General features: G+C 42.2%; 1 protein-coding gene across 1 annotated transcript in view; it reads right to left on the bottom strand.

Annotated features, from left to right (window-relative positions):
* The window catches only part of DYNC2H1 (dynein cytoplasmic 2 heavy chain 1), a 430,803-nt gene that overhangs the window by 255,734 nt on the left and 156,080 nt on the right, over positions 1-18,989 (bottom strand). Inside the window, 2 exon segments of the mRNA XM_014517608.2 lie at positions 12,632-12,721; positions 15,272-15,415. Coding sequence (XP_014373094.1) covers positions 12,632-12,721; positions 15,272-15,415 — 234 coding nt within the window.

Below are 18,989 nucleotides of genomic sequence, written 5' to 3'. Positions count from 1 at the left end.
AGTGTTCTCCTTCTTATTTATGATGGCCCTATTTGAACACTGTGATCATATCCCCTCTTACAGACCTCTTCCACAAGCTAAACATGCCTATCTCCTTCAACTTCCAATCTTGTGGCTGCCTTCCAAACTCTGTCATTTTTGTTGTCTACCTCTGAACTCTCTCTAACTTCTCCATGTCCTTTTTGAAATGTAGAAACAAAAACCACGTGCAGTACTCTAGATGAGACCTATCCAGTGCCAAGTAAGGAGGCACTATCACTGCCAGTGCCTTGTATCTAATGCTTCTATTGATGTATCCCAAAACTGATTTTGCCTTTTGTGCAGCTGCATCACACTACAGACAGCCTCTATCAAGGCTCCCAGATCCCTCTCCATAGTGCTACCATCCAGCTAGGTGTCACCTATTATGTATTTTTGATTATTCTTCCCAAGGCGTAGCAACTTGCCTTTGTCAGTCTTGAACTTTATCCTGTTAGTTCCAGCCCAGCTTTTCAATCTATTAAGATCCTCTGAATTGTACTCCTAGCCTCCAACACATTTGCAATCATCTAAATCATTAATAAACAAGTGGAACAGCACTGGACCCAGAACAGACCCATGTGGGACTTCAACCAAAACCTCCTGCCATTCTAACATGGATTCATTTATAAGTACCCTTTGCTTGTGGCTGTTGAGCCAGTTGCCCATCCACCTTATAGTAATCTTGTCTAAAGCTTGTAAGTTATAACACAGCCAAGATTGTATAACAGGATGATGCATTTCAGGTGTAACCCCCTGAACAATGAGTTTTCCACATGGAAGAGACTCAAATTTTAGATGAGTGGGAAAAATAATCAAGGAGAATTAGTATCTGACATGGGTAGGCTTAATGGCCAGTCTTGCAGATTTGGGCCTTGTTATACCTTATGCCAGGGATGGGCAATTATTTGGGCCTGGGTCAGTACCTCCCTCCCCCACTGCAGCAACTCACCAAAACTCCCCATGTGGGATGGGGCCGCAGGTAGGCAACAAGCAGTGTTCAGGATGGGCAGGCAAAGCTGGGATCATGGGGCGGGATCACAAGGCGGTGACAGTGTGGGGCTGGGGCCCAGGACAGAGCTGTGATCCACTCCCTGCATGTCTCTGCTCTCTGGGGATGGAATTTGAGAAGGTAGATGTGGGGGCAGGGGCACTGCCTGGGCACTAGGTTCCAGGAGCCAGCCAGGGCAGAGGAAATGGAGGAGGGAGCAGGGAGTATATGCCACAAAGCTCACTCTGGCAGTATGGTCTGTGGCTGCCCCCATGATGCTCCATATGGGGCTGAACCCTGTCTGGGTCCAGCTCCTGGCTGCCTTCTGCCTTGCACACTGGGGCAGGAGCCACCCAGTTAAAGCTCCTGGGTGCCTTCCATCCACTCGGGAGTTGGAGCTGGAGCCCTGAGCACTGGGGCAGGAGCTGCAAGGCTGAAGCTTCTTCCCCACCCCGAGTGGCACAGCTGGAGGAGGAATTGCCATTGGACATGAGGGGAGTTGATCAATACCTGGGAAGCCACAGCTGCACCAGGAGCAGCGCTACCAGATGCTGTGCATGCTGCCTTGGACTGGGGCCAGCAGGTGTGGGCAGGAGCGTGGCATGGGCTGCCCCCAGTGGGGCTCAGTTCCATGCAGAGCACCACAGGGGCAGCTGTGGGCCAGATCCAACCAATTGGCGGGTGGCTCCCAAAGGCTGAATCCAATCAGTTGGCTCTATTTTGCCCAACCCTGCCTTATGTTATAAGCTGAACAAGTGTTAATCATCTGAGTGGTGTTCGGCTTAATGCAGTAGTCACACCTTAACGTGAGAAACCATCTCTGACTGTCCTTCAGCTTCACAGCTGTAACTTGCTGCTAGAAGCTTGGTGAACAAAGCCAGGGCTAGGAGCCAAAGGCTGGACTGGTTTGCTACTCGCACTGGACAGAGCAAACGCTACAGCCCCAGAGCACCAGGAGGCTGTAGTACCTCCCACCGCCACCTGGAACAGTTCACTCCTTGAGTTCCAGGGTCCAACCAGCAGCACTGGGAGGCAAGCTCTGGAGGAAAAAAGGATCTGGCCCCCAGGACCTGGATACACACCCCAGTGGGGCCCGGCACCTACAGCAGGGTTGAACTCGGTGGCAGCAGTGCGGCAGCCCAAGGATGGTTCCTGCTAACCCTGCACTCCGCCAGGCTATGCAGAGTTCAGCCCCCAGCTCTTCCCCACACTCTGACTCAGAAGGGGCCACTGCATCTTGGGATGCTAGAGGACTTTCAACTTGAGCAGAATAGCTGTGGAGACTGGCTACACCTTAACGAAAGAGGAGTAAAATGAGGCAGACTAGAGATAATCCTGCCCAGAAGTGACAAATTTAAACTGAATAATGAGTGCTTTAAGTCACTTGAAGGTGTTAAATGTGCAGCTAATCCAGGGGTTAAAAACTCCAAAAGCCACCTAAAATTACAATGTAACAAGGTCTGAGGGACTTGTGCCAGGCCCTTCCAAACAATAAAGAATTTGCATTTTAAATGGAGAGTGAGACTAACACCTGGCCATTCAAGCTATTTAGGAAAGTACATTTCTCAGAGTGGGGAATTTAAGTGAGGGACACTAGTTTTAGGATATTATATTAGTAATCATTGTGTCTGTCAAGATAAAATACTCTCTTGGTCATAATTAAATCACAAAAAACCTCCAGTCTGGTAAACAAATACACCCTTTGGGAGCAGGAAGGTTATATATCCCGTATAGGATCCTCAAGAATCCATTGGATAATGTATGTAAATGGCAACTAAAAAAACATACTTAACCCTTGCCCAGAGAACAAGTTTTTGGTCTTAATTTTGTTCCTGGGTATAGGAAATTACTTTGGGCCCTCAGCCAACAGGCTGGGTAGAGTAGGCTGACAAGAAAATTTGCAGGCGGCCCTGACATGAAGGTCAGAGGCTAAAGCTGCTTTCTAATCTGTTGAGCTAAGTGGAAGCTGTATTCTTAAGGTGCAGGACAAGAGCAGATTATTGTTCTGATATTTCCTTTTATCTCTTTATTCTTATATCACATACGGTTACTGACTTTTTATGTTTGCTTTTGTTTTTATAGTAAATATTTTTGTTATCTTTTATAACATACTTATTGTCAGTGGTAACTGTGACTTCATAACACTAGACCACACAGGCAAGCATCTTTTGTTGAAGAGGGGAATCCAACATTTCTAAGAGTACAACAGAACAAGGGTGTACTTTTTTGAGCTGGCAAAATCCCCTCTGCTCTGGCAAGACTAAGTGATATGATTAAAGCTGAGAGACCATCAATCAGGGAGGTAAGCTTTGGGGCATCTCAGCATGTTCTCAGAGTGGTCAAGAAACAGACTGCAGAGAGGAGCTTTGAGCCAAAGGACAAACCTGAAGGTGTCAGAACACCCCAGGAGTATGTCTTAAAGGCACACCTGACCACATCTGGGCTCAGGGTGCATTACACCAACTTATTTTTCTTTTGAATTCTCCCACTCAAAGACCCCTGGGCTCTCCTCTATTACAGCAGGGAGCTCCATACTGAAGCCCAGCCTGGGCCAAACTGACTTCTCATTCCAGGAGCTCTGTTTATATCACCTGTCTGGCTGTGCCCCTTCTAGTCCCCAAACTCCCCTCGATGGGGTCAGAAGTGAGGGACAATGGCATGAGCAGGGGCAGGGCACCAGCATATCAGGGCTGCTCAGCACCATAAAGCAGTGGGAGGAGGAGGCGGGGAGGAGGGGACAACTGCGTCCTGGTAAGTAAAGGGGGAGGGAGATTTTCCTGATTTTCCCTGATTAAAAAACCAAAATCAAACACCAAAATATATAGGTATTTAGAATTTATTTTGTTGTAATGATTGAAATACTGGTAGGCTTCCACACTGCTTTAAAAGTGTAAATATATATACCAATAAAACACTGTGTTCAGCTGACAACTGTATTTATATAATGGTGTTTCATTTTAATAAAGGAAAAATGAAGATTTGGGTTTTTTATCAGAGAATTTTAAATTTTATCAGAGAATTTTGGATTTTTAACAAAGAAAAGTGGGATCCTTGCTAATTACTAATTAGCAGCTGTACAGCTCTGCAAGCCCACTTCTCAAGTCTGCACTTGGCTTCTGGCACCCTGCAGCCTGCTCTCTACACTCAGCCAATCAGTAACAGGAGTTAAAGACCACTGTTACACAGCCCAATTTAGGCTCCCAATTTTCAAAATCTTGCTTCTAGAATGTGGAAGATATTTTTACCCAAACAACAATAATTTTCACATAAGCATAAGCAAATTTTGCCACCTCCTCCCCTTTGCCCTTTTTGTGCCTATAGAAGTGTCAATCAAAATTTAACCAAATTAAAATACATGTCCCAAAAGAATGGCAGACAGGTGGACTATGCACACTGGCTGGAAGATGCAAAGCAACACTGTGGGTGTCATACTGTAATGGAAAGCAAATGCACTTCATATGGCTGATAAGCATCCTGTACTGGACTGTTGGAGACATCACACCTGAACTCCATAGACATGTTTTTAGAGCAGAATGTTAAAAATAGACATTTTAAGGTTCTTTGGATTTCAAAACTTTGCCATATAGTTTCTGAATCTTCTTTCCACTCTAAGATTCAGAAAAAAAATGTTAGGGAATTGTTCTGGTCAAAGATGGAATAAGTTTTACATAAGATTACAGAAAAGTACAGAGTACAATTGTGTCTGTGGGAGACCAGAGGTAAAACAAGATTTGAATGAAAGTTTTCTTTACTCTCATAACATAGATGGCAGTCATTAAAAAAAAAAGTCTGAATGATAAGGAAATGCTTCTGAAATGCCAAGGTGCAAGTCTAAGGGGTCATCAGAAACCTACTAGAAATATTAAGGGAGGAGATTACATAATGGAATCTGGACACTAAGGGCATCCTTACAGAGTACAACACGGTGCCAGACAGAGATACCCATAAAGAAGCTTAAGAATCAAAGTAAGTAAAATATTTATGAATTGAGATCCAAATCTGAGGACCTGCTGCACTACTGCCAACACTTGATACTTCTGTTTAACACCAGCAACTTAACTGCTGAGCTCCCTACTGGTTGCATGGAAAATTCCTCTGACATGACCTGCTCCTGAATGCAGCTAGGTGCACCTCTGGGAGACACCCCCAGGGTCTTCTCACACCTTCAGGGGTACCCTCCCATTCCAAACCCCTCTGCCATCTGCTGCTTGACCACAGAGAAGCCAAGCCCCATACCAATGATGCTTCATGACATGCCCAAAGCAATGGCACCTCAGTTACACCTGTCTCACCCAGGCCTTGCCAGTTCTTAGCAGAGAGGATTTTGCCAGCTAGAAGAACCATACCTTTGCCCAGTCAAGATCAAGAAAAGATAGATCCCCTTTCCTTAGAAAGAGTCTATCTGCATGGTCAAATGCTCTGGACTCACAGCTATCAATGAAAATAAGTGGGTTAAAAAGATAATAAAAAAGTTTTATTATAAAAAAGAATAAACATAAGAAATCAGTGACCATTTGCTGAGTTATAGACAGAATAATAACAAACAAGCAAAAGAAAATATCAGAACAATAACCCAGTCTTATCCTGCATCTTACATTTAAGAATACAGTTTCTATTCAGCTCAGACTAGAACGCAGCCCCTGCCTCTGACCTTTCTGTCAGGGCCTCATGAATGCTCTCCTGCCGGCCTGCTTGAAGACAAAACTACTCTCAAGGCAAAGCTTAAGTATAATTTCTTATCTGGCCATTTATATATGTCGTGCATTGGATTTTCAGGAAGCCCACACAATGCATATAACTTCCTGCCCCACTCCACATATGTGAATATTTACCAGAGCAGAAATTTTTCCTGATCTAATTAATATCAGGAGAATATTTGCATTCTTTCAGACATGAAGATTGCTAATCCAATATCCTAAACATACTGTGTCTCACTTAATTTCCCCACTGAGAAGTGTCCTTCCAGGTGATATTCTTACAGGAGGTCTTTCTTTACAATGTATATTCATCATTGCCTGAAAGGGTCAATCTAATGAATAAACAACTCAGGTTAGATGCTAATTCTCAGAGATTATCTCTTCCACATGTGAATAGGTGAAAAGCAATTAACTGCCCCACCAAATAGTCTTGGCTAAAATATAAAAACATATCAAAATTACATTTATATCAAATTCATATAAACATAAGGATGATAAGGCTGAACACAGCTTACAGCTACCCAAATACCATATCTCAGCATAACATATAGAAGAAGCTATGCATAACACCCCATGAACCCCTCAGACGACAGTGGGGTTCATGACAACTCCCTTCTTTGAAAAAAAAACAAAACACGTTAATCTCATGATTCAGTTTGCTTGGCAATGCTGGTGGCCTGAGAAAGACAGGACTTTCATACACGTTATCTTTAGTTCACTTAAATCAAATCCATGGAGGTCCTCGGATCTCTACAGTAATTCCAGTATACTATTTCTGTTTTGCTGTTTGAGTTTAACATGATGTAGCTCCTCCCCCGCGTGTCTTGCTGGCATCCCAAAATGATAATGTAGCAGCACAAGGACGTTTGTATGAAGATCCTTGACCTTGAGTAAGGCTTTTGATATGGTCTCCCACAACATTCTTGCATGCAGCAGCCTTCATCTATCTGAAGGCTGGTTCCAAAAAGACTGGAGCTGGACTGTTCTCAGTAGTGGCAGATGACAGAACAAAGAGTAATGGTTTGAGTTGCAGCAAAGGAAGTTTAGGTTAGGAGCACTGGAACTTGTTACCCAGAGAGGTGGTGGATTCTCCACCTTGGCAGTTTTGAAGATCCAGCTAGACAAAGCCCTGGCTGGGATGATCTAGTTGGGGATGGTTCTGCTTTGAGCAGGGGGTTGGACTAGATGACCTCCTGGGGTCCCTTCCAACCCTAATTTTCTATGATTCTATAAACCAGTTCCCAAATGGGGCTACAGGACTTACAAAGTTATTCCAGTCTCACTGCTACTGGATGCTATGATTCACTGTAGTCATTTTACCAGAGATTGTGTTCATTTTAAAAAGCTAAAATTAAACAGTCCAAAGTGTCTGATTCAGTTAATGTCCCAATATACACTTGCTTACATCTTTGCTTAGTACACTTTCAGTATATAGTAATTTAAATGTGGAGACAGCGTTCAGTCTGAAATTAAATGGTATGAAAGGATAACTGAACTCATTCATTTATCTAGCAAGCATCTAGCCATTCCCTAATGACTGATTTATGGTTTCCTAGTGTATTTATATTCAGTGTTAATGTACAGGTTTTAAATTCACCCATAAACTTAGGTAAGTCAAGGGGTCAGGTGCCATAATATTAGTGATGTACAGAGCCATCACAAGAAAAACAAATGATAATGATTCATTTTGATATCTAGAGATTATGTCCTTAACCTGCCATTTATCTTCCACACAGTTCTATTTTGCTGAGCATAAGGTGAACATTAAAAGAAGAAAATGAACTAGACATACAACCAAAGGTTGAGAATGATTAACAACATAAAAACAAAACTGTGATATGGACTTTTAAAAATATTATTCTAGAAAAAAGGAACACTGATTTTCATTGGTTATTTCACAAAGATTCTGCCCTATTAAGTTGTATTTCATGAGTGAATACTTGGGTTGGAAAAAGGGATGAAAAGTATGCACAGAACTTTTGTTTAAGGATTATCTCTGTTTATATTTCATTGTAAAATACTATGCAAGAATTTACAAAAGACAAGAAGTTCTGTTTAAGAGGCTACAAGGTGAGATTAGAGCTATAGACAGATGTTACATTTTTAGTGCTACAAAAGTTGAAGGGACAGACAACTTCACAGTACTACTCAAATGGCAGAAATGCTACAAAAATGTTCTTGGATGAAACAGTAGCATCTTTCTAGTGATGTGTATTATGGCATGATATGTAACATCTGTCCAGTTACATGTAGCCCTAGAGGGGATCCTTTGGTTCTCCACCATCCCACAGTGCTCTGCTCTCCTGCCCTCCAACAGGGGGGAGAGAGAAAGCAAGGGACAGTTAAATAAGCATTGCCTTGGTGCTCAGAGCACTTAATAACAGTCCAGGGCACCAAGGCGGCAGCGGGGGGGGAGGAGAAAGCAAGCAGAGCTACAGCTCCCCACTACAGGAAGTATGCAGTGAGCAGCAGGTCCTTCTGCTGCCTTCCCACAGTGCAGACTCAGAGAGAAGATGACCCTTTGCCAGAAATGCTGGGCTGCTCTGAAGCCTGTTGCAGCCCTTGATCCAGAAACTGCAGCTCTTCTTGCCCCCCCACCCCCTAATACCAGCATAAGGCAGCAAAGACTGCTGCCCCCAGTACTGACAGCCTGCCTGATACCCCTTTCCAAGGGGCAGAAAGGGCAGGCTGTTGGTGACTGGGTACACTGACAGGCTTCTCTCATGGTATAGCAGGGGGAAGCAAAAAAACAACACCCTTGGCTGGAGGAAATGCCTTTTCAGGGACTCTATCATTCCAGTAGGTGGCTGTGAATGTATTTATATCCCTCATAATACTATAGGAGATCTTGTAGCACTGCAAGTGCATACATATTCACAGCCTAAGTAACAGATGTATTCCAGAGGGATTGATTCAACTGAATAAAAGCACCACCAACAAGTACTGGATTCTGGATGGTCAAAAGTTCTTGGTTTGAGATCTTGGTAACTGTGTCAGAAGATAAGAAATATAAGAAATCTACATTTAGATAAAATATAAACTAATGCCCTTTCTGAAGGGAAATTAGTATAGAGAGCTTGAGCCAAAGTTGAACTTCCTGGGCAAATATATGAAAATATGTGTATGAAATACAAAAAAAAGTCTGAAACATCCCAAATTGAAACAATATATGAGATAATTTTGAAGAAATAAACTCTGTCCTTCAAAAAATTACTGAGAAGGGTAGAATAAAAAAGTCTATGGAGGCTTTTTTGATCCAGTCACTGACCACAGACACTTCATTTTTGAGAAGGAAGGAAATAGTATAGAGGAATAATAATAAAAAATGTAAAGAACTTAAACATGGACAGAAAAATCTAGGTGCAAAATTCAAGATTAAATTACATAAGAACTCACAATACAATAAAACAAGAAAAGACTTCTGACATAATTTTGCTCTCCATGTAGCAAGGTATTATAATGTTCAAAAGGCAGGTAGGTTATACTCCCTTCTCTATACAGTGCTTGAGTTGCATTCTTTTTTGTGTATCTCACTGCCCGAAAACACTGACAAACTGAAGGTTGTGACAGAAGAGCAATTAAGAAGAAAATCTTGGGTAAAAACTGCCAGATAATGAAATTTATTAGAGGCAGCATGGGATGCAGGAGGCAGAGGCAGTACAGGACAGGCATCACTGAGGGTAATGGCTGTAATGTCCAATTCCAACCACAAGTACAGTTTTGGGACAGAGTAGGAGCTGTTGCAGCCACCTGTCCTCACCCCCCAGCTTGTACTCGAATCCAAGACAAGGGGCTTTTTATCCCCATGTTGAATGGGGGGGGAACCTCATCTTTGATTCAAGTAAACACAGTAGATGATTATGAGCAAAAGAAGAAGGTATTTAAACCACTATACATATAACTTATACATTATGTCCAAATCATCAAATTGGTTAGTCTCTCTAAAACTATATTGGGTAGTCTATTAAAAACTATGTATTAAAACATCTAAATCTGCTGTTTCAAAACTGATCAATCTTTTTTCAGTGTCAGTCCACCATATTTTTACTCCATTGTTTCTTGAATACTAATATACATATTTCTACTTCCTTTTTATTCTCAGATAGCCCACTGGTGTGATATTGCTGTCGAATGATACAACAGCAAAAATCAGCAGTGAAGTAAACTGGTATATTGTTTAAGGCTATGTTGATTGCTGAAAACATAGATGAGTTTGTGTTAAACTATCCAGCTGGTTTTACTATAACTACAGCCAGTATGTTAAGTCATGAGTAATTCATCTCATTACTTATAAAACTAATATGCTTTTTAATATCTAGGCAGAGAACAAAACCTTATTAGTTATGTATATGTGAGTGTAACCACACACACAGTCTCCATATTTTAAAAGTTGCTTACTTCAAAATATTAATATTACAAAATAAATGCTACAGTTTAACCTACCTTTGATACAAATAAATAGTTCTTTAATGCCATAAAAAAGAATAAAATGTTATCCATGGTAAAAAATGGATAAAATTGGGTTTAAAAAAACCCAACTCTGGGTAAAAAAAAAAAAACATGACACATATACTAAAAGCCCATAACAATGCTGAAGCAACTCAACATCTTTGTCTTTCCCAAGTATGGTAGATATATCCTGGGTTGTATCTACATTTCTAAATTTATTACCAAATTGTATTGGTCTATCTAACTATCTGTCTGGTTTTTAATTTAAATATTTATACCTATTAATAATTCCCAATGTTATGCTATGCCATGCCATGCCATGCCATACCATCAGAATGAAAATTTAAGACAGTCAATTTTATGTACATGTGTATTTAATTATATGGTGTATATATTTTCTGATACTGTTTTTTGTTATTAAGGTACTACTGAAGAGCAAATATGCCATTATGCTAGACTCAGCTATGCTAGGCACTGTATAAACACACAAACAAAAAATTAAAAAAAAGAAAGGAGACATAAAACCATCTATGTTTTTCCCGCAACCAAAATATGGGTGTCTTTGATAGGGTACACTCTTCTCACCCGCAGAAATTCTGCAAAGGCTAGTGTAGCTTCAGCACTGCAATAATCCTGTGACCTCCATATAGGAATAAAAGACAGACCAAATGTGCACTAAGCTTCATGAATCATCACCATCATACCTTCCCTCCCAAAGTGATGACAAAGCTGCTTTCTACTTTCACTACTTTCTTGTGAAATAAATAAATGGTAGAGCTTTGCCCCAGCTAGCCTCTACCCCGCCAAGACCCACAGGATGCTGGTCTGCAGTGACATTGCAGGGACAGCCTCCAGCATAAGATGCATGCAGTGCACCATGGTGTGGAAGCACAAGTAGCAGTTGGGGCACCACACGCTGTGCCACACTGCCGGCTGTGGCTTTGGCTGCGGCTGGGTGAACCAGCACCGTGCTCCACAGCAGCATCATGAAGCTGAGCGCCACTCTGGCCTAGGCCAGGCTATGGACAGCAGGAGCAGGACGAGGAGTGCCAGGTGGTTTCCATCCCACCTGCTGCTCTGGCAGCTCTGACTCATGCAGGTGGTGGTAGAGCAAGTCCAGCCCTAGCGTGGGCTGGAAGGAGGAGGAGGGAATGCCAGTGGCACTGCCCCATCCCAGGCTGGGGCTCTCGCACTGCACTAAACAACCTAGCCACAGCTCCCCACCCCCAAGCAGCATTTCTCAGCTGGCCCACCCCCGCCCCCAAGAGCACAGGCACCAGCCTCCAACACCACTGGCCAAGCCAAATAGCTCCCTGGTACCCCCAAAGACCACCCACCTTACCTCCAGGCAGGCCCCACTTGCAATAATGTGGAGCTAGGCTCCCCAACAGCACCATGCACTGCCTAAGAGCTCTGTGCCCTGCCACAGTCCCAGCACCTGGACACCTTCCCCCCAGGGCTGACAGGCAACCACACTATGTCATGGGGCTGTGTCAGGGGCACTCCCCCCCACGCCCCCCCCCCACACACACCCCACATGAACTCCCCACACACAGCCCCCCAGATAGTCCCCAAGCCCTGGCCCTCCTATCCCATCCCCCCGCCCCCCATCCCACAGACTTACCTGTATCCAACTGCCAGGCTGCACCCACTACCCTGCCTGGTTGTATTGATGGCCACACGCATGTGTGCACAAATGTGCACACAGCACCCCCTACCTCCGATCACCCTCCTCCCACTCCCTCTAGCCCAAAGCATGCAATTTAGTACTTACTTTTGGAAGTACTAAATCAGTGTAGTAACAATGTTGCCATAGCAACACGTGTACCTAAAAGTCTTCTCATAATGACCAGAGGGATATTTGCAGTCTTTCAGACATATCTCAAGGATACTGTCTCTTACTTAAATTTCCCCACCCTGAGGAATACCTTTCTTTGGATGGTCTGTTGGCAGATGACAATTCTGCTCAGATCTCTGTTTTTACAATGTAAATGTGTCATTGCCTGGAAGGTCTGGGCTCATGTGGTGAGAGCGTGCCCACAAGGGTGGCAAGTAAACAAACTCACATCAAATGCTAATTCTTAAATGCTTCTCCTAATTGTGAATAAATGAGGAACACCTGAGTTAACCGCCGCCTTACTAAACTTCCTTGGATAATATAACAATATATCAAAATTACATCTATATCAAATACCATAATTCATATAAACGTAAGGGTGACAATCTTGAATGCTGCTTGATCCTACCTATACATAGAAACTACATATGCCATATTAGTAAAACAAGCTCAAGACAAAATGCATAACACCCCACAAACCCCAAAATACTGTAGGTTCATGACAGTTTTCTTTCTGTGTGATAGCATAAATACTGATACCAACTGCTGCTTATGTGAAGTAGGCTAAGTCAGGGTAGCTGTGAGAATTTAGTTTCACCATTAGTGCAGTATGCAAAGGCCAAAGAAAATAAATCTTACCTTAAACAAGCAGCGGCAGACATATTCATACACCATGTGTGTTAAGGAGCTAATAAGAGACTTGATTCTTTCTTCAGTACTTTCTGACTCCTAAGAAAACAGTAGTTTGAACATAAAAACTTCAACTGGAAATAAAAATCTGTTTTTGTGTACTTGTACAAATAGCTGACACAGTTAGGCTGAGGATCTGCCTAATTTTTCAGAGCTTCTGAGTACCCAGATTTCCCGCTGAACTCGCCTGCTGTTCCCAATGATTCTATTTATGTCATTAATATGGACCGAGGCATTTATGTTTAAGCACTCCTATACAAGCATTTGGGCCTAAGTCATAAAAACAGGCTGAATATTCACCATACCTGTGAAAGATTTCACAGGATCTGAACTTCTGACCAGCTGAGCAAAACCTATGACATTTCCTGCTGCTCTACTTAGATGCTTTATCATGGAACCCAGGTGAACCAACAGCCCAAAAGACTGAATTTCTTTCAGTCCAGAGAACAAGTACACCACAGACAGCAACACCACCAGTTTCTCCACTGCCAGATCCTACCTATACGTAGTTTCTTCACACTGCTGCACTCACAGGATTTATCTTTTCCCTAAAGGAACTATATCTAAAAGTGACAGAATAGCTTATTCTCTATACTTATTAAAACCTTGATTTTCTAGAGCCTGCACTTGCTAGTAATGTGTTTTAACTGTGGACATATTATTTTTAGCACCATTACAAATAATTGGTGTAGCACTCAGACAGTCAACTGGGTTGGGTAAAAGAAACAGCCCCACAAAACTTTGCATTCCAAAAAAGAGAAAACACAACCGGGAAGTGAAACAAATAATGTGAAGGCTGAATATCGGTGACATATGAAAACAAAAAACAAAGATGTGTGCAATTCTTTGCTAGGCAGAAACACAACTTGTCCTCTGCCTAGTCATCATCAAGGTGTAGTTTGTGGAGAATCATCAAGGCAAACATTGTGGAGGAGATGAGTTTTAAGTATAGACAAGAAGGAAGATAATGTGTCTCTACAGACTGACTGATCTGACAGGGAGCTCTTTCCACATAATAATAGGAAGCCTGGAAGAAAGTATGAAACTGCTGGCTAGAGAAGCAGAAAATTAGTCAATCAAGGTTGGAATCGCTGGCAATGGCAGGTGTCAGCCTTATAATAGGATATAAGGATAGACAGGTAGGATGGAGTTAAACTGTGAAAACCTCAGAAAGGAAGGATAAAGAGTTACTGTTTGCTAGTACAGGAAGAACCAATGAAAGATCTTAAAGATGCAGTTTACATAGTGAAAGCAATAACCCAAAAAATAAATCTGAGCAGCAGCATTTTGAATAGACTTGAGAAGGGAGGGCTGCAGGCCAAGACAATGGAGAATAAAGTAACCAAGGTATGAAATGATCATGGATGTCTGTGAAAAGTACAGATCAACAGCTGTGTTGCAGCTCAGTTGGACAGTTTTCAAATTAAAGAAAAGGTATATCTCCTCTGTTAAGCCAAAGAGCATTTTAGAATTTCAAGACTTTCTTTATTCTGCCCCTTACTTCGAGAATTCGCCTAATTCATGGATTACTTCAGGGGTGCTCAATTTGAGGCCATGGGCTGCATGTGGCCAGCAGAGCCTTGGAAACCACCCCACAGGGCTCCCCAGAGGTTGGAAAATTTGGTGGTGTGGGAGCAGTGGCAGTACTGCCACTCCTCCCTGCTGCCAAAATCCCAAGCCCCATGCAACGGGTCAGAGCCAGGCCAGAATCCTCCCCCCACCCGGCTGAGCTGGGGCCAGGCCATGCCACCTTTCTCAAGCAGGGCTGGGCCACAACCCTTCCCCCTGCAGGGTTGGGCAATGCCCCCTCCCCAGTAGGGCTGCACTGGGGCTGGGTCATGCCCACCTCCCCCCTGCAGGGTCCAGTTGGGGCTGAGACAAGCCCCCTTCCCTTACACAGTTGGATTGGAGCTGGGCTGCCCCCTCTGCACAGCTGGATGGGGCCTCACTGCACCCACCTCAGGCACCAGATTTGGGACCACTGGCCACTAGTCAGCAGAGGGATCAGGCACAGCCCATCTGGCCCACTGAACAAAAAAGGTTGAGCACCACTGGAACAGGTAATTATCGGACAGCCTATGTTTAAATAAATAAAATCTCACAATCCTTATATGGAACCTTCATTTTCAAAACTTACTTTAATCTTAGAAAAGCCATAAATTACAAATGCATGTTCACTGTGCCTGCTTTTTCCTCAGACCTAAAGGAGAATGCAGGGCATTCAAAAGCTTGTCTAAGTCTATCCCAACTATGCAGTTGGTCCAATTAGAGATATCAATCACAAAAATCCTTGCCTCCCACATATTACCTGAACCACCATGCCTGTAACATCACTGCAACACTACCAAATGGATGTTACTTTGTTTTCCCATGATGCAGCAAAACTATGGCTCATGTACACTGAAAATAAACATATTTTCTTTATACGCATTCTGAATGTCCAATATTCAGGTTGAAAAAACAATGTAAGCATTCATTTTAAGTTACCGTTTAAAAACAGCCAGAGCGAACAAGAATTGTAAAGACCACAACCAGAACCACAGACTGATTTCTCTTCTGCATTCACAGCTGCAGGACAACAGGACATACCTGTTTGTTTTGCAAGGCCCTTTGGAAAAGCCGTAGGAAGGCAGCCAAACTAAAACGGTACATATTATTAATTTTGGACAAGTCAGAGATAATAAAGTACATCTTGCTGGCACTCTCAGCTAGAGGAAGGTAGGCATCCCTCTCCTATGGATAAAAAGAAACAATATTCAGAATTGGTACTTTACTGCCATCTAGTGGTCACTGGATACTTAGGCAACATTGATAAACCACTCACATGCCTTATAGTACTTGATAGCATATAATAACAATTTTGATTAAACTCCCAGAGTCTTTACTTACAAAAGCACTTTGAAATCCATTACACCAGAAACTGTCCACTTGAGAAATTAACATTAAAATGCTCACTTGTGATTCTATAATTAAAATTGCATTTATAATGTTATAATGAACCCTAAAGAATTGTATGCTTAGCATTTTTGTTTTAAATCTTAAATTTTAGTGGCATTTACTCCAACTCTTAACAATCACTTGAGGCTTGAAGTTTAATATAAAGCATCTTAGTTCAAAATTATTGTCCTTTTTATTTTTTTAACATTTTAACATTCAAGTTTAAATTTCTGGGGGATTTGAAAACAGTCTTCAAGTACCTGAAGGGCAATTGCAAGGAATCTGGAGACTATTTTCTGTGGCCACAGGGGGCAGGACAAGGACTAATGGTCTTAAATTTTAGCAAGGAAAATTTAGTCTGGATATTAAGAAATTTCTCAGTCTATGGATGGTTTAACATTGGAGCAGATTACCTAAACAGGTTGAATGTAGAATCTCCATCCTTGGAATGTTTAGATATAGAGTAGACAATCACTTGTCTGGAATGGTTTAGATAAGGATAATCCCACCTTAAGCAGGGGCTTGGACTAGGTGACTTCTTGAGGTCCCTAACCATATATTTCTGGAAATCTATTATTCAAGATTAGTGTGTTCATTTAAAAACAGAAAGCATAATAATTTTATTCCTGAACATTTCAAAAAACACCCTGCTTCAAAGAAGAAATTCAGCACAAAACTAGACAAAACCTTATGTCTATATGTAAGATGAAGTCTTGGTCTCACTGAAGTGAAAATCAAAACTGTGATTAACTTTAATGTAGCATGGCTTTCAGTGTGGATTTTCACAGAATCGTAAAATAGCTGGCATTGTAAGTGACTTCAGGAGGTCATCTAGTCCAACACCCTGCTCACAGCAGGATTATGCCTAATTAAACAACTCAAGTCAACCTGCTCTTGAAAACATCAAAGGATGAAGATTTCAAATAAATATAATATAATGACCACCACTCATATTCGAGAATGACTACTACTGATATTGGAAATCGGTTTCCATATGTAGGGTTCAGGAGACGTGCAAGGGCAAGTTACTGTCTACGTTCCCCACTACTGTCGGCCAAGGTGGCACAATGATGTTCTGTTACTCGTTCTGCTTCCTTTGTAGCAGAATGCCAAGCTCGCCTATCATGGGCTATATCCTCCCCAGGACATTAAGTCCAGTCCAGCAGACTGTATGTGCTGCTTAATGCCATCCTTGTAGCAGAGTTTGGGACAGCTAACCTACCTACTGCCTTTTTCAAATTCACCATACAGACCTCTCTTAAGTAGTTGATTGTTGTCCATGCGTATGACGTGGCCAATTCAGGCCATTTACTTTCATGCTAGCATGGCTTCCACACTAGGCATAGCTGCCAGTCATAGTACTTCATTGTTGTGATTTTGTCAAACCATTTCATTCCCATTATGTGGTGTAGGTGGCATTGTTGCAGGCAGTTACTTTTTTGATGGTGACAATAAAAGGGGCAGGTCTCTAACTAGTATAGAAGACAAAAGAGCACAACAGCTCTGTAAACTTGGCATTTTGTAAACATTTCAACCCCAGTCTTGTCCATAGTCTTTTTTGCAGGTGACCAAAAGCTGAGGCAGCTGACTAACCCCACGGGCTACAGGAAAGACATCGAGATGAAGATGCCTACATGAAGATTACCCAGCTGAAGAAATCTGTTCCAAAGCTTAACCATCCACATAGTGAAAAAGTTCTTCTTAATGGCAAACCTAAATTTCCCCTGATGCAATTAAAGACCATTCCTCTTTGTCCTATCCCCTGAGGCTACAGGGGATAGTCTATCTGCATTCTCCTTATAACCACCCTTCAGATATCTGAAGACAGTTACCAAATCTCACTTCAGTTTTCTCTTCCCCAGACTAAATAACCATGGTTCTTTCAGCCGTTCCTCATAAATCATGTTTCCCAAGCTTCTAATAGCTGTTGCTGCTTTCTGCTAGACTCTTTCCAATTTGTCCACAGGTTTCTTGAGGTGTGGGGCCCAAAACTGGACATACTACTACAGATGAGAGCTCATCAGCAGCAAATAGGGAAAATCGCTTCCATCTGTTTGCAAGTGACCTTCTATTACTACATTCCCAAATGCTCTGTATTTTTTTTTTTTCATAACTTGGCTCATTCAGCTTATGGTCTGCTGTAATTTGATGGTGACAATAAAAGGGGCAGGTCTCTAACTAGTATAGAAGACAAAAGAGCACAACAGCTCTGTAAACTTGGCATTTTGTAAACATTTCAACCCCAGTCTTGTCCATAGTCTTTTTTGCAGGTGACCAAAAGCTGAGGCAGCTGACTAACCCCACGGGCTACAGGAAAGACATCGAGATGAAGATGCCTACATGAAGATTACCCAGCTGAAGAAATCTGTTCCAAAGCTTAACCATCCACATAGTGAAAAAGTTCTTCTTAATGGCAAACCTAAATTTCCCCTGATGCAATTAAAGACCATTCCTCTTTGTCCTATCCCCTGAGGCTACAGGGGATAGTCTATCTGCATTCTCCTTATAACCACCCTTCAGATATCTGAAGACAGTTACCAAATCTCACTTCAGTTTTCTCTTCCCCAGACTAAATAACCATGGTTCTTTCAGCCGTTCCTCATAAATCATGTTTCCCAAGCTTCTAATAGCTGTTGCTGCTTTCTGCTAGACTCTTTCCAATTTGTCCACAGGTTTCTTGAGGTGTGGGGCCCAAAACTGGACATACTACTACAGATGAGAGCTCATCAGCAGCAAATAGGGAAAATCGCTTCCATCTGTTTGCAAGTGACCTTCTATTACTACATTCCCAAATGCTCTGTATTTTTTTTTTTTCATAACTTGGCTCATTCAGCTTATGGTCTGCTGTAACCCCCAGGTCTTTTTCTGCAGTATTGTAGCCTACACAGTCCTTTCCAGGTCTATATTTGTACATGCAATTGATCAGTCCCAAGGGTAGGACTTTGTACTTGTCCTTGCTGAATTTTGTGTGTCCAGTTTATCCAGGTCATTGTGGACCCTACCACGACCCTCCAAAGTTTCTGCAACTCTACTCAACTTGGTGTCATCTGCAAATTTTCTAAGTGTACACTCAATCCCATTCTTCATATCATAGAATGGAATATCATTAATGATCATTACTGTGCAGTAAGCGGGAACAGGCCAACATCTACCCACACAGGCGTTAAAGCACATTAACACTGTGTGTGTTGTAACTTGGAACTAAAGTTAGTCGCCTACATGTGCATCTACTTAGTAAGATGTCTATATGTACGTTACTGCACAGTAACTAATTGGGTATAAATTTGATACCTGCATGATGCAGGTATCAAATTTATGCCCAAGACAGTGTAAATCTCCATATTTACTGTGCAGTAGGGGCATACACATG

Source organism: Alligator sinensis, unplaced genomic scaffold (genome assembly GCF_000455745.1).
Source record: "Alligator sinensis unplaced genomic scaffold, ASM45574v1 scaffold802_1, whole genome shotgun sequence".
Lineage (NCBI taxonomy): Eukaryota > Metazoa > Chordata > Crocodylia > Alligatoridae > Alligator > Alligator sinensis.
This window is presented reverse-complemented; position numbering and strand designations above follow the sequence as displayed.